Here is a 12,603-nt window from a genome sequence, read left to right as displayed (position 1 = left end):
CTGCTAACCAAAAAGGTCAGCAGTTCAAATCTACCAGCCGCTCCTTGGAAACCCTATGGGGCAGTTCTGCTCTGTCCTATAGGGTTGCTATGTGTCCAACTTGATGGCACCTAACAACATCACCCAAGAATGGGGCAAGCAGGAACCTGTCCATCCCCCACACTCACCACCCAAAGAATGGGACCTGGGGCAAGTCGGGAGCAGACTCCAGCCACCAAACCACTCCCTACTGCACATTCCCATAAAGGTGGGCAGAAGACACTGGCTGGTCAGGAACCCCTGCAGCCAGGGAGACGCTTCAGCAGAGCTGGGAGCCAGAGCTGTCAGCAAATGCTTTCTGTAAACGGCCACATATTTTCAGCCTCACGGACCATAGGTCTCCACCACAGCTCCTTGACTCTGCTCAGGTCGGGCCATAGCAACCAGAGACACTGGAAATGAATGGGCGTGGCTGTGTGCCCAGAAAGCTTTATTTATGGACACTGAAATTTGAATTTCATAGCATTTTCCCGTGTCCCAAAATATTATTCTTGTTTTCATTTTTTTCAAAATGAAAAAATGCAAAAGCCATTTGGAGCTTGCAAACCCAGGCGGGGGATAGATCTGGCCATGGCTGCAGTTTGCTGACCCTGTCCTAGCCACTCCTCTCGCCATATGCGTGCACCAGGCTTTCTAGGAAAACCCAGATCTACCATCCTCATGGTATATAAATACAAGAAGCCCAGGCAGACACCTAGGAGGGTCTTTGAGAATGGGGATCACCAAGCTCTCCTGGCCTTGGCCTTGTCCTTGCCAGCAGCCGGACACAGCCCCACCTGGCCCCTGTGGGCTCTGGTCTGGCTGGCTTGGCATGTGGGTGCTTCGGGGTTACTGCCAGAATGACCTGTGCAGCTTCTGCACAGGGAGGGCCGAGGGCAGACACTAGCGGGTGGGGGGCCTTACTCCATCTCCTTCTGCTCTGCCTCCTCGGGGCTGAGGTCCTCCTCCACTCCATAGTCCAGGATGGAGCCAACCCCAAAGGCCCTGTTGTGCTGGATTAGGGGTCGGATGGACTCCTGGTCCTCGCCAGCCACAAACTGCCCGTAGAAAGTCATCTTCATTAGCTTGTCGAACAGCCTTTGCCCCAGAAGTCTCCTGGCCACATGGAGCAGCTGAAAGGCAGAAGTCACCGGCTGTCCTGGGCCACCCGCCTTCCCCCTCCCTGGCAGGCCACCCCCTAATCCACCCTCATGCCCACCACAGAGCCTTGACACGATCTCCCCTGAGCACGGAGCCCTGGTGGCACAGTGGTTAAGAGCTACAGTGTGCTACGACTACTAACCAAAAGGTCAGCAGTTCAAATCCACCAGCTGCTCCCTGGAAACCCTACAGGGCAGTTCTAATCTGTCCTATAGTGTCGCTATGAGTTGGAATCGACTCGATGGCAATGGATCTGGTCTGGTCCCCAGAGGGCGCGTCAACACTTGGCTCACGGTCTTCAGCTTCTTGTGAAGAACAGAAGCACCAGCCTGCTTCTCCACTCAGAACCACTGGAAATCACCCCCCTGTGCACCCCGAGCAAGACAGCAGGCCTGAAACACCAACTCCTGGGCCACTGTGACTTTCCCTACACCCAGGAGCCACCATGAAGGAGACATACTCACAGGGACCCCGCCAGTACACAGTGGGTGCCCCATCACTACTTGCTGGTAAGGGAAAGAATGGCTTGTCTGGTCCCTCCCAGGGACAAGCAGTGGGCATTTCTGTAACACTTTCTGTATCCAATGAGTCCCTGGGTGGTGCAAATGGTTAATGCGCTTGGCTGCTAACTGAAGGGCTTCGGAAGAAAAGCCTGGCGATCTACTTCTAAAAAATCAGCCACTGAAAACCCCATGGAGCACAGTTTGACTTTGACATGCGTGGGGCCGCCATGAGTCGGATTTACTCGATGGCACCTGGTTTCTGTAGTCACATTTCAGCTGGTTCCACTGAGGGTTTGATGTGACTTCCTAGGATGTGAGCGCCCAGATTCTTCCATGTTTTGCCTACTGCTTATTCCTGCTGAAGAGTGAACACATTCAAAACGATACTGCCATGAGCTCTGACAAGCTGCAGTGGCTGGAGCAAAGAGCACCCCAACAACAAGCTGGCAACCTGCCTACACAGGTCTGGGGAGGGAAGTCTTACCTTGGACAGGTGGGGACTTGAGCAAAGTCGGCTAGGGTGGATGGAGACAGCTCTGAGGGACATGCCCTGGAGGAAAACAGCTTCCTATCAAGCACAAGGCTTTCTCCTCAAATCGAATTCCACCACATTCCAAATTCCTAAAAGCATTCCTTCAAACTTCCTAGGTGGCTGCTTCATGCCAAGCACAATTTCCGAGACAAGAAACATCTGAACCACACAGACGAGGAACTTGCATCCTAGTGGGGGAGACCTCAAAGAAGGAAGGAGCAAAGTCATGCCACAGAGTGACAGAATGGAGTGGTGTTTGCTCACTTAGATGAAGGAGGGGACTGACACAGAAGCATGAAAGCGGTGGAAGGCTGCCTGCAGTGTGGACAGCCAGGACAGAAAAGGAATGAAGGACACGTTCTGGGACAAATGGAGGCTCCTGGGGCTGGGAGGAATGACCACAGGGGGGGCCAAGGCGGCTAGGCCCTCACCCACTGCCCTGCCTGGAAGCCCCTGTGTGTACACTGCCCCCTCCCCCTGACTTAGCTCCAAGACTGGAGTAACAGAACGTTTCTTTGTGGGGAATATCTCTTGGGACCGTTGTTCTGGGGAGTAATCTTTGATAAACTCCATGCTGAGAATATACACAGAACACACACCAATCTAACAATTCCTACATGTACAATTCAGTGACACTGATCATCCTCTTCTATTTGTGCACCCATTCTCACCCTCCCTCTCTGAGCTGCCCACCCCCACCCCAAAGTTTCCCATCCAATCCCTGGAGTTGCTGTTATCAACTTGATCCCACATAGACAGATCATAAAAGAGCACAATGCTCAGGGCAGACATTCCTTATTAGTCAAGCTAAACCATTATTTGGTTTTAAGAAGACTCTAGGAGATACCCTCTGTTCAAGGTTCAAAGATAATCTCAGGGCAATAGTTTCAGGCTTAACCATGTTTTAGTGGAGGACAGGTGTGAAGGGCCTCTCTAGGCCCCTTTGGGCCAGGCTGGTGTCTCTTCCTCTCAAGCGATGACCATATAACTGGCCACACTGGACTCCTCTGAGCGCCACCAAGCACAGCAGGAACCAGATTCTCCACCAGTGCCATCCAGAATTCAGGGCCTGGACACTCAGCTCTGCACTGTGCCAACTTGTGCACTGTGCCAGAGGAGGCAGTATCATGCCAGTCAAACAACTCTGCCACCTTCCACTTCTCGGAGGCTTCACTGCCCTCATCTCCCATCCCACGGCCACACCTTCACATAAGCCTGAGGGGTGGCTGCGGCTCCTTGCAGGGCCTACCCTTCTGTGCTCTGCGTGCAGCCTCACCTCCCCAACTTTCTGGGGGGCAGACATAGTGCCCTCAGCGCAGTCTCACCTGCACAAAGAGCCTTCCAGATCCTCAGCGTCAACAACGTCACCCTTGTGAACTGTTTCCAAGACCACCTTAAAATAACTGTCACCTCTACATAACCAGAATGTGACTGAGACAGTTGTTCTGCTTTTCACTTCCCCGAAGCCCTCACTCTCCCAAGTTACTTAACTTTAAAGTTTTTAAAGGTGTGTGTTTGAGGGACTTCCTATTTGTCACCATGACCATCTGTTCTGAGTGACCTCTGTCTGGGGAGGCACTGGGTCACAGCTCCAGGAATTCTGGGGTCCCAGGCCCTTCAATACTGCCAGACTCCTCTTGGGGCAACACTTATATTCCAAGTGGTAACTCTGTATTTGGTAAGCGGTATTTATCTTAAGAACACTTAATTCACTTAATAACACTTAATTCTAGAACACTTAATTGTGCTCACATGGAACCTGTACATCCGCCAAGAGGCAGTCATTCGAACAAAACAAAGGGATACTGCACAGTTTAAAACCAGGAAAGGTGTACATCAGGGCTGTACTTATTCAATCTGTGTGCTGAGCAAATAATCCGAGAAACTAGACTACATAAAGAAGAACTCGGCACTAGGATTGGAGGAAGGCTCATGAACAACCTGCGATATGCAGATGACACAACCTTGCCTGCTGAAAGCAGAAAGGACGTGAAGCACTTACTGATGAAGATCGGACCACAGCCTTCACTGTGGATTACACCTCAACATAAAGAAAACAAAAATCCTTGCAACTGGACCAATAAGCAACATCATGATAAATGGAGAAAATACTGAAGTTGTCAAGGAGTTCATTTTACTTGGTTCCACAGTTAACGCCTATGGAAGCAGTAGTCAAGAAATCAAATGACATATTGCACTGGGCAAGTCTGCTCCAAGACCTCTTTAAAGTATTCAAGAGCAAAAATGTCACTTTGAGGACTAAGGTGTGCCTGACCCAAGCCATGGTATTTTCAATCACCTCCTTTGCATGCGAAAGCTGGACAATGAATAAGGAAGACTGAAGAAGAATTGATGCCTTTGAATTATGGTGTTGGCAAAGAATACTCAATATACCATAGACTGCCAGAAGAGCGAACAAACTGTCTTGGAAGAAGTACAACCAGAATGCTCCTTAGAAGCAAGAATGGCAAGACTTCATCTCACATACTTTGGGCATGTTATCAGGAGGGACTAATCCCTGGAGAAGGACATCATGCTTGGTAAAGGACTATGGAAAAAGAGCAAGACCCTCAATGAGATAGACTGACATAGTGGTTGCAATAACGGACTCAAACATAGCAAAGTTTGTGAGGATGACGCAGGGCTGCGCAGTGTTTCGTTGTTCATAGGGTCGCTATTAGTCAGAGGAGACTCCAAGGCACATAACAACATATATCTTAAAAAGGAAATTTGTCTTTGCTTTTTGTTGTTAGTGCTGGTGCCATCAAGTCGATTTTCAACTCAGCAATCCAACATGACACAGCAGAGCTGCCCCATGAGGTTTTCTAGGCTGTAATCTTTATGGGAGGAGATCGCCAGGTCTTTTCTCCAGCAGAGCCCTGGGTGGGTTCCAACTGCCCATCTTCTGTTAGCAGCCGAGCGCTTAACCGTTGCGCCACCAAGGTAATAACTCATATGTAGGAAACTCCACAAGGTCCCACAGGGAGTGAGAAAACATCACCCTCCCCGACTTCCTTCTCTGCAGGCACCGCCCAAATGGTCCTCGCTGTACCCTCTGAAGCGCCCAGAGGAGGCTGAGGACCCCGCGCCGCCCGCCGCCGGCCCCCGCATCCACCTGCCCACCGCGCACCTGCTCGTGGCGCGCCAGCAGCGCTGGCGAGGCGCACAGGCGCAGCACCAGGAGGCTGCGCACCAGCTCCCAGTTGCGCCGGCTGCGGTACGCCTCCTGTGCGTTGCCGAAGTCCACTGCCGGCACCGGCGGCCGCGCGCCCTTGGCCGCCCCGAGCTCCGGCATGGCCCGCGGGCTCGCGAGGGGCTGCTCGCGGGCCGCCGGCGCAGTAGTCAGCCGGGCGAGGCGGGGGGCGCCCACAGGCAACACGGACAAGAAGCGCCTCAGAACCATGGCTGAGCGCGTGCGCGCGCCGGAGTCCCTTAAGTAGGCGCCGCGGCCCCGCCCCCGCCCCACCCGCCCCAGCGTGCTCCGAGCTTCGCCTTCTCCTCGGGAAGCCCTGCTCTAGCGTCGGACCCGCCCCTTCCCTTCTGGAGGCTCCTGAACGGCAAGCGTCCCGTGGTAGGCCCTGCCCACCGAGCCCGCCTTCTCTGCCCAAGGTCACCCCCATCCGGAGACCTAGTACGCTAGGCTCCCCGTTCCCCCCCTGTCCCTCGGGGACGGGGCCCGCGGCGAGGTACGCGGTTTCTGTTGGGTCTTCCAGGCTCCCAAGCTGGCCGGGTGGGTCTGGAGCCCGCCGGTCAGTGCCACTGCCCACATGGGTCCCCCTCTAGGCGTTGAACTGCATGGGCTCACAGCTGATGCCAGCCCCGGAATCCAGCTCCCGAAGGCGGCTCCGTTTCTTCTCCTGTTTAAAAGAACTTTGGGAAACTGTGCTGTCCCCCGGCCTGAGGCATGAGAGTGGGAAGAAAGGGGGCCTTGCTCAGCCCTCGCGTCTCTCCCACCCTCCCTCTCCTACTGCGTACCCAACTTGCAGACCCGCACCCCCCCCCCCCATGGTTCCTCTCTCCCTTACCTCCCTACTGCCTTCCCACCTCCCAGCAGAAGGAACTCAGTGCCCTTGGCCGCCTCCCTGGGTCCTCTGCTTTTCGCGTAAAGAGCCTTCCACACTCTGCTTCAAATGGACTTCTCTTCAATACTGTGTGCGACTGGCCCCCTCAGCTGCAAATGTAGCACCTCCCCCCAACAGAGACCCGCTCCCCAACACTCACCTCTCCACGACCTGTACCCCATAGATTCTAGGTCTGACTGGGTCACAGCGTCGCTCCCCACCATGCCTGAGCAGGGTAGGCTTCACCCGCCTCTATCACTGGGTGCTCTTTGCATCTTGCTGGAAAGAGTTCATGGGTGCTTTGGACGTCCTGGAATCCCTGGTGGTGCAGTGGTTAAGAGCTCGGCTGCTAACAAAAAGATAGGCAGTTCAAATCCACCAGGTGCTCCTTGGAAACCCTGTGGGGCAGTTCTACTCTGTCCTTTGTTCGCTATGAGTCGGAATTGACTCGATGGCAATGAATTGGATGTCCTTATCTGTCTGCACTGTTGGCATTCCGGGGAACCATTCTGTGTTGTGGGATGCTCAGCAGCAGCCCTGGCCACTAGATGTCAGTAGCATCCCCGCACCAAGCTGTGACAGCCAAAAATGTCTCCAAAGCAATAAACCCAAACCCGTTGCGGTGGAGTAGATTTCAACTCATAGTGACCCTATAGGACAGAGTAGAACTGCCCCCACAGGGTTTCCAAAGAGCACCTGGGGGATTCGAACTACAGACCTTCTTTTTTCTTTTTTAATTTTTTTTTATTGTAGTTTAAATGAAGTTTACATTTCAAGTTAGTCTCCCGTACAAAAATTTATACATACATTATTATGTGACCCTAATTGCTCTCCCCATACTGTGACAGCACACTCCTCCTTTCCACCCCTGATTTCTCATGTCCATTCAACCAGCTCCTAGCCGTCTCTGCCTTCCCATTTCACCTCTGGACAGAAGCTGTCTGTTTAGTCTCTTGTATCTACTTGAGCTAAGAGGTGCACTCATCGCGAGTATCACTTTATGTCCCACGGTCCAGTCCAATCCTTGTCTGAAGAGTTGGCCTCGGAAATGGTTTTACTTCTGGGCTGATAGAGAATCCAGAGGCCATGCTTTCCAGCGTTGCTCCAGTCTCAGACCATTAAGTCTGGTCTTCTTTCTAGAATATGAGTTCTGCACCCCACCTTTCTCCTGCTCCATCAGGGACTCTCTATTGTGTTCCCTGTCAGGACGGTCATTGGTGGTAGCCGGGCACCATCTAGTTCTTCTGGTCTCAGGCTGATGAAGTCTCTGGTTTATGTGGCCCTTTCTGTCTCTTGGGCTAATACTTTCCTTGTGTCTTTAGTGTTCTTCATTCTCCTTTACTCCAGGTAGTTGGGACCAATTGATGCATCTTAGATGGCCGCTTGCAAGCTTTTAAGACCTCAGACGTGAACTACCAACCTTTTGGTTAGCAGCCAAACTCTTAACACTACACCACCAGGGCTTCCAAAAGATGTCTCCAGACATTGCCAAATGCCTCCTGGGGGCACAACTGCCCCTGGTGGAGAATCGCTGATCCAGATTGAGGAAAGCCTCCTGGTAAGATCTGTTTTTCTGCCCTGCTCTTCCTCCTGCTGGTGCTGAGTAGAGAAAGGGGGAGACAAAGGGGCAGGAGGGACAGAGGGCAGGAACAAAGAGGTCCTTCACTCAGAGACTCAGCTCCCCAAGCAGGCCAGCCTTGGAACTCACCATGGCCATCAGACTCCCAGGGATGGGGACTATCCTCAAGGGACTCCCCATTTTCCTTTTGTGACGATCTTCCCTCCTGCAAATCCTTCAGAGACTCACTCTGCCACCCGACGCAGCCGTGTGGCTCAGCCTGGCACCTCGGCCTTCTGTGGCGGGCTCTGCCCACCCCTGTCACACCTCTCCTGCCCTGCTGGTCACTCTCAGGGCCCTCCTCTGAGCCCAGATCCTGTCCCTCCCTGGCGCCAGCCTTGGTCCTCCTGTACCTGGTCACCAAACTGGACTCCAGGTTCCTGACCCTGGGAATCACTTAGCCTGTGCCGGGCACTGTGTGGCAGGAGAAACAGCAGGACCAAGGCAGGCGAAGTTCAGCCTGCTCAGGCAGGTGCTCCCAGCTGACGCACCAGGCTCCAGAAGGCGGGAAGAGCAGACGTGTCCTCCTCACCAGGAGCCAGCACTGTGCTCAGCCCATTTTCTGGAGAATTCCTATGACCTGCCTGGGGACCCCCATCTAACACACTCATATCGGGGGTGGGACAGGGAGTTTCTTTGCACTGGTAACCATTCCCATTGCCCCACTAACCCGTTGCTGTCGAGTCAATTCCGACTCACAGTGACCCTATAGGACAGAGCCAACTGCCTCATAGTGTTTCCAAGGAGCGGCTGGTGGATTTGAACTGCTGTCCTTTTGGTTAGCAGCTGAGCTCTTAATCACTGCACCACCAGGGCTCCATCCCCACACTACTCTTGGCAAAATGCTTGAACTCGTGAAATGACAGGCTAGCTCTGGGGCTTGTCACGCCTCTCCTGAAACATTTACGACCAATGCCAGACAAGAACTCAGGCGCCTCCATCCCTGCAGTGACTCAGGAAACACTGGGTGGAGTCCAAGTCAAGACACACCTGGAAAGGTGAAGGCACATCCAAGGCCCAGCGCACAGACTAGGTGGCCATCGGCGCGCATACCTTACCCCACCCTCAGGACACAGTCCCTAGGGCATCCTTATTTCTTCCTCACAGGTGCGAGGGTCACACTGGGCTCCTCACCTCACATCTTACAGTAAAGCTTTCACTCTGTGCCTGTGGCATTTGCTCTGAGGAAGCCCTTGGCAAGGGCCCAGAGGTGGTGGCAGGGCTGCCACGGATAAGGACACAAGAAACAAGGGATGCAGTGTTTGAGGAGACTGTCCACTCACCTCTAGGATGGCTCACAGGGAGAATGCCCTACCTGTGCGTGTGTGGAAATAGGCTGGCCCAAAAGATGACCAGCCGAATATGAGTGAATCAAACAATCATGTTTCACAGGCAGTCAGTAAATGCTAAGAAACTGACTCTGCTCTGCCAGAAACCCTCAGCCGGCAGCCTTGGTGATGTGGTGGCTCCCGACCACCTGTACTTACTTAAAAAGCAGGACGGCCCAGTGGGTCCCGTGGGGAGGGTCTACCAGGAGGTGGGCTGGGTGGGGGATGAGCACTCAGGAGACCGCAGTGGATCCCAGAGTGCCCAATCTCGGCTCACTCAGCTGTAAGGGGGCCAGCCAGGGCGGGTCACCCTGGAGGTTAAGTCAGTCGGCAGGGCAAGTGCTCCTGAGGCAGCGACCAGGGACGCGTACAGACCCTTGCTTACGGCCCTGCTGTTATGTGGATTGCTCTTCCTAGAGACCGCCCTGGGTGGTGTGAATAGTTAAGCACTTGACTACTAGCTGAAAGGTTGGCAGTTCAAACCCACCCAGAGATACTTTGAAAGACAGGCCTGGAGACCTGCTTTTGAAAGGTCACAGCCTTGAAAACCCTGTGGAACAGAGTTCTGCTCTGCACACATGGGATCGCCATGAGTCATCATCAACTTGAGAGCAACTAACAACAAAACCAGTTCTTCCTAGACAACCCTCCCTTGGAATTCCTGCCGCCTCCCCTCTGGCCTGCTCAGTACTAATGCTCAGTGAAATATTTGTTTTTACTTCCACTGTGGGCCCGGAATTTAAACTCTGTCAAAGTTACCATTTCGCATGCTTCGTACCTGTATTTCCTGAAATATTTGTCTGCCTGAGTCGTGGCTACCTGCATCGGGCTATATTCTGATTTCCTGCATTTTGCGGCTTGCTTTGTACTCATCTTTACTGATATATTTGTTCTGTCTGCACAAAGAGAAACTCATTCACATTTGTTTAATACTGTGCCTGTCTTCCAGTTATTGGTCCACACGAGACACGTGCCAGTGTTTGTTCTCCCTTCATCCCACACATAAATTCCCTCACCAGCACATTATCCTGTTACCCGTAGATTCTACTCAAGCTCTATTTAGCTGTGTACTTGTATTCGTTTTTTTTTTCAGAGCTAGTAAAATATGATTGCGTTTCCAGAAGTTAAGATCGTCGACTAGATTCCAGAACACACTACTATGTTTACGTGAATGCGATCACACTTTGCCACAGCAACCACTTTACATAATCACTTTCAATGCCTGTGTGAGAAAAGATATTTAGATGTTTTCCCCCAGATTCTTTCCTTGTAAAATCAAGGTGTAATCTGTACTAACAAGTACGGCGTTCTTCACAGCCTTTCCATTTGAGGGCTATGATTACTGCCCCATTTTATTCAGGGAAACTGAGGCTCGGGAAGGAGAACTTGCCCAAGGGCTTATGGCAGCATTTGAAGCCAGGTTTGCCATCCCCGGAGCCTTCTTCTACCTTTCTCAAGAGTCAAGTGAGCCCTGGCCAGCAGGAGCCTCAGGTGCTGGCAACAGGAGGGAAGGATGACCATGTAAGCACTCCTAGAGCTGAGGCAGGATGGATGTGTGTGTCTTTGTGGTCGGTGAAATGGGTTTCTGTGTGTGTGAAAAATTTGGCAGGCTTGGGGTGCGAAATGCCCTCGTGGGCTGGCACAGGCGTGGCCATGTGGAAACCAGAATAACACGATACGGTAACAGCAGCAATGACCCCAGCTCCCGTTTACGTCCCAGGCACAGCCCCACACCAAGGGCACTTGTACTGCAGAGAGGGCTCCAGGCGACTGCTTTGGAACCAGACAGAGTTTGGGTCCCAGCAAGAGACGTCCTCCTTGGTGAATAAGAATAATAATATTCCCTCTGGGGTCATTGCCAAGACTGAATGGGTGGGAGGTGTTTAGCACCAGCCACACTAAATACCATTAAGCGAGGGAAGGAGTGGAGGACCCACCTCCCACGCAGGCTCAGGGGAGCCCCAGGAGCACCGGTTGCGCCTTGGAGAGGTCAAGGCAGGGCTTTCAGGTAAGCAGGTTACAAGCAGAGGGTGTCTCACGTGGTGTCAGTCCTGGGGACATGAGCATGGCTGTGACCATGGGCTGCTGGATTCGGGGAAGGGAGTAGGGTCACCAAGGGCCTCATCAGGCAACAGGGCCATTCTGGTCTCCCTACAGCCCCTCCCTGGGGACCCCTATACACACCCTGTGAGTCTGGGGACCTGACCCCCTTAGATCCAGGTGGGATGTCCTAGGATATGCCACATGGGCTCCTGTGGGGTAGACCAGGACACTGTGACCTGGTCAGGATGGCTCATCCCCCAGCCTGGCCATGTCCCATCTGCATTTGTGTTTGGAAAGAGCCTGGTGACAACTCAGAGGGGGACATCTCTCCCGCCCCCTCCTAGAGGCCCCACACAGCCCTGAGGTGAGCCATCTCCATGGAGTGGGCCCAGCTTCCCCCCATGGCAACTCCAGGGGACCTGCCTAGCCTCTCTGCAGGGAGACAGGACATGTATGATGCCTGGGACAGGCTTGGGCCAGCCCCCAACAAGGCAGGTCTGGTGGTCTTTCTATGTGCCCCAGGCCCAACAGCAGTGACGTGGGAAGTGACCTGAGTGGGTGAGGAATGTCAGCCAGCAGGCGTGGACTGGCCTGCTGAGTATGCCCAGCAGGGACATCAGCCTGAGTGTTGGTTGTGCCTCGTGGGCACCTTGTTCCAGGGCTGGGGGGCTTCCTGGAGGAGGTGACAGCTGAGTTGAGACAATGGCTACCCTGGCTGGGTGAGGGAGAGCTAGGCTCCAAAGGTCATGGGTCTATACAGGTGATAGGGCCTCAGGGGTCAAACGGAGATGGTCTGTAAGGTCTCAGTGCGGCTACAGCCCAAGAGGGTGAGACTGGCATTCCCCCAAGCCTGCCCTCCTTCAGCCATCAGAGAGGTCGTCCTGTCTAGAGTTTTCTGGGAAACCAGTTCACAGCCTCTCCGTCTGGCTTCTGACCCTAGATTACCACATATCCTCTCCCCGCCCAGCAGTGCAGAATCAGCCTGGCCCCCCACTGGCCCCCAACTCCCAATTCAGGGTGTCAAACCACAGCCGCTCCTGGGGTCCAGATGCAGTGGGATATCAGGGACTCCCTGCCCTCCCTGGCCCCACCCTCCAGGTGCATCAGAACCTCAATAACCAGTGCCTTCCAATGGGGACTCTGGGCTGGGTCCCCTTGGGTGGGGCCGGGGAAAGATGAGGCTCCACACCTCACAGCCACAGGCTGCAGTCCCTCCTGCTGCCCCAGAGCCTCTTGGGGGCTTCAGGTCTTCCATGGGGGTTGTCATGGATTGAATTGTGTCCCCACAAAATATCTGTCAACTTGGCTAGGCCATGATTCCCAGTATCGTGTGATTGTC

The 12,603-nt window shown here is 53.6% G+C and overlaps 1 protein-coding gene across 2 annotated transcripts in view; it reads right to left on the bottom strand.

Moving 5' to 3' along the window:
- PRODH (proline dehydrogenase 1) overlaps positions 1 to 8,811 on the bottom strand; it is a 49,829-nt gene extending 41,018 nt beyond the window's left edge. Inside the window, exons 1-3 of one of the 2 annotated variants that reach the window (XM_004390094.1) lie at positions 8,801 to 8,811; positions 7,096 to 7,105; positions 943 to 1,151 (exon numbers count right to left, since the gene is read on the bottom strand). In XM_004390094.1, coding sequence (XP_004390151.1) covers positions 943 to 1,100 — 158 coding nt within the window. In that variant the 5' untranslated portion in view covers positions 1,101 to 1,151; positions 7,096 to 7,105; positions 8,801 to 8,811. Of the gene's footprint in view, positions 1 to 942; positions 1,152 to 5,344; positions 5,654 to 7,095; positions 7,106 to 8,800 lie in introns of those variants that run through there. The other variant, XM_004390093.1, reaches the window with a different exon arrangement.
- Positions 8,812 to 12,603: the final 3,792 nt, after the last annotated feature.

The sequence above is a fragment of the Trichechus manatus genome, unplaced genomic scaffold (genome assembly GCF_000243295.1).
Source record: "Trichechus manatus latirostris isolate Lorelei unplaced genomic scaffold, TriManLat1.0 scaffold00282, whole genome shotgun sequence".
Lineage (NCBI taxonomy): Eukaryota > Metazoa > Chordata > Mammalia > Sirenia > Trichechidae > Trichechus > Trichechus manatus.
This window is presented reverse-complemented; position numbering and strand designations above follow the sequence as displayed.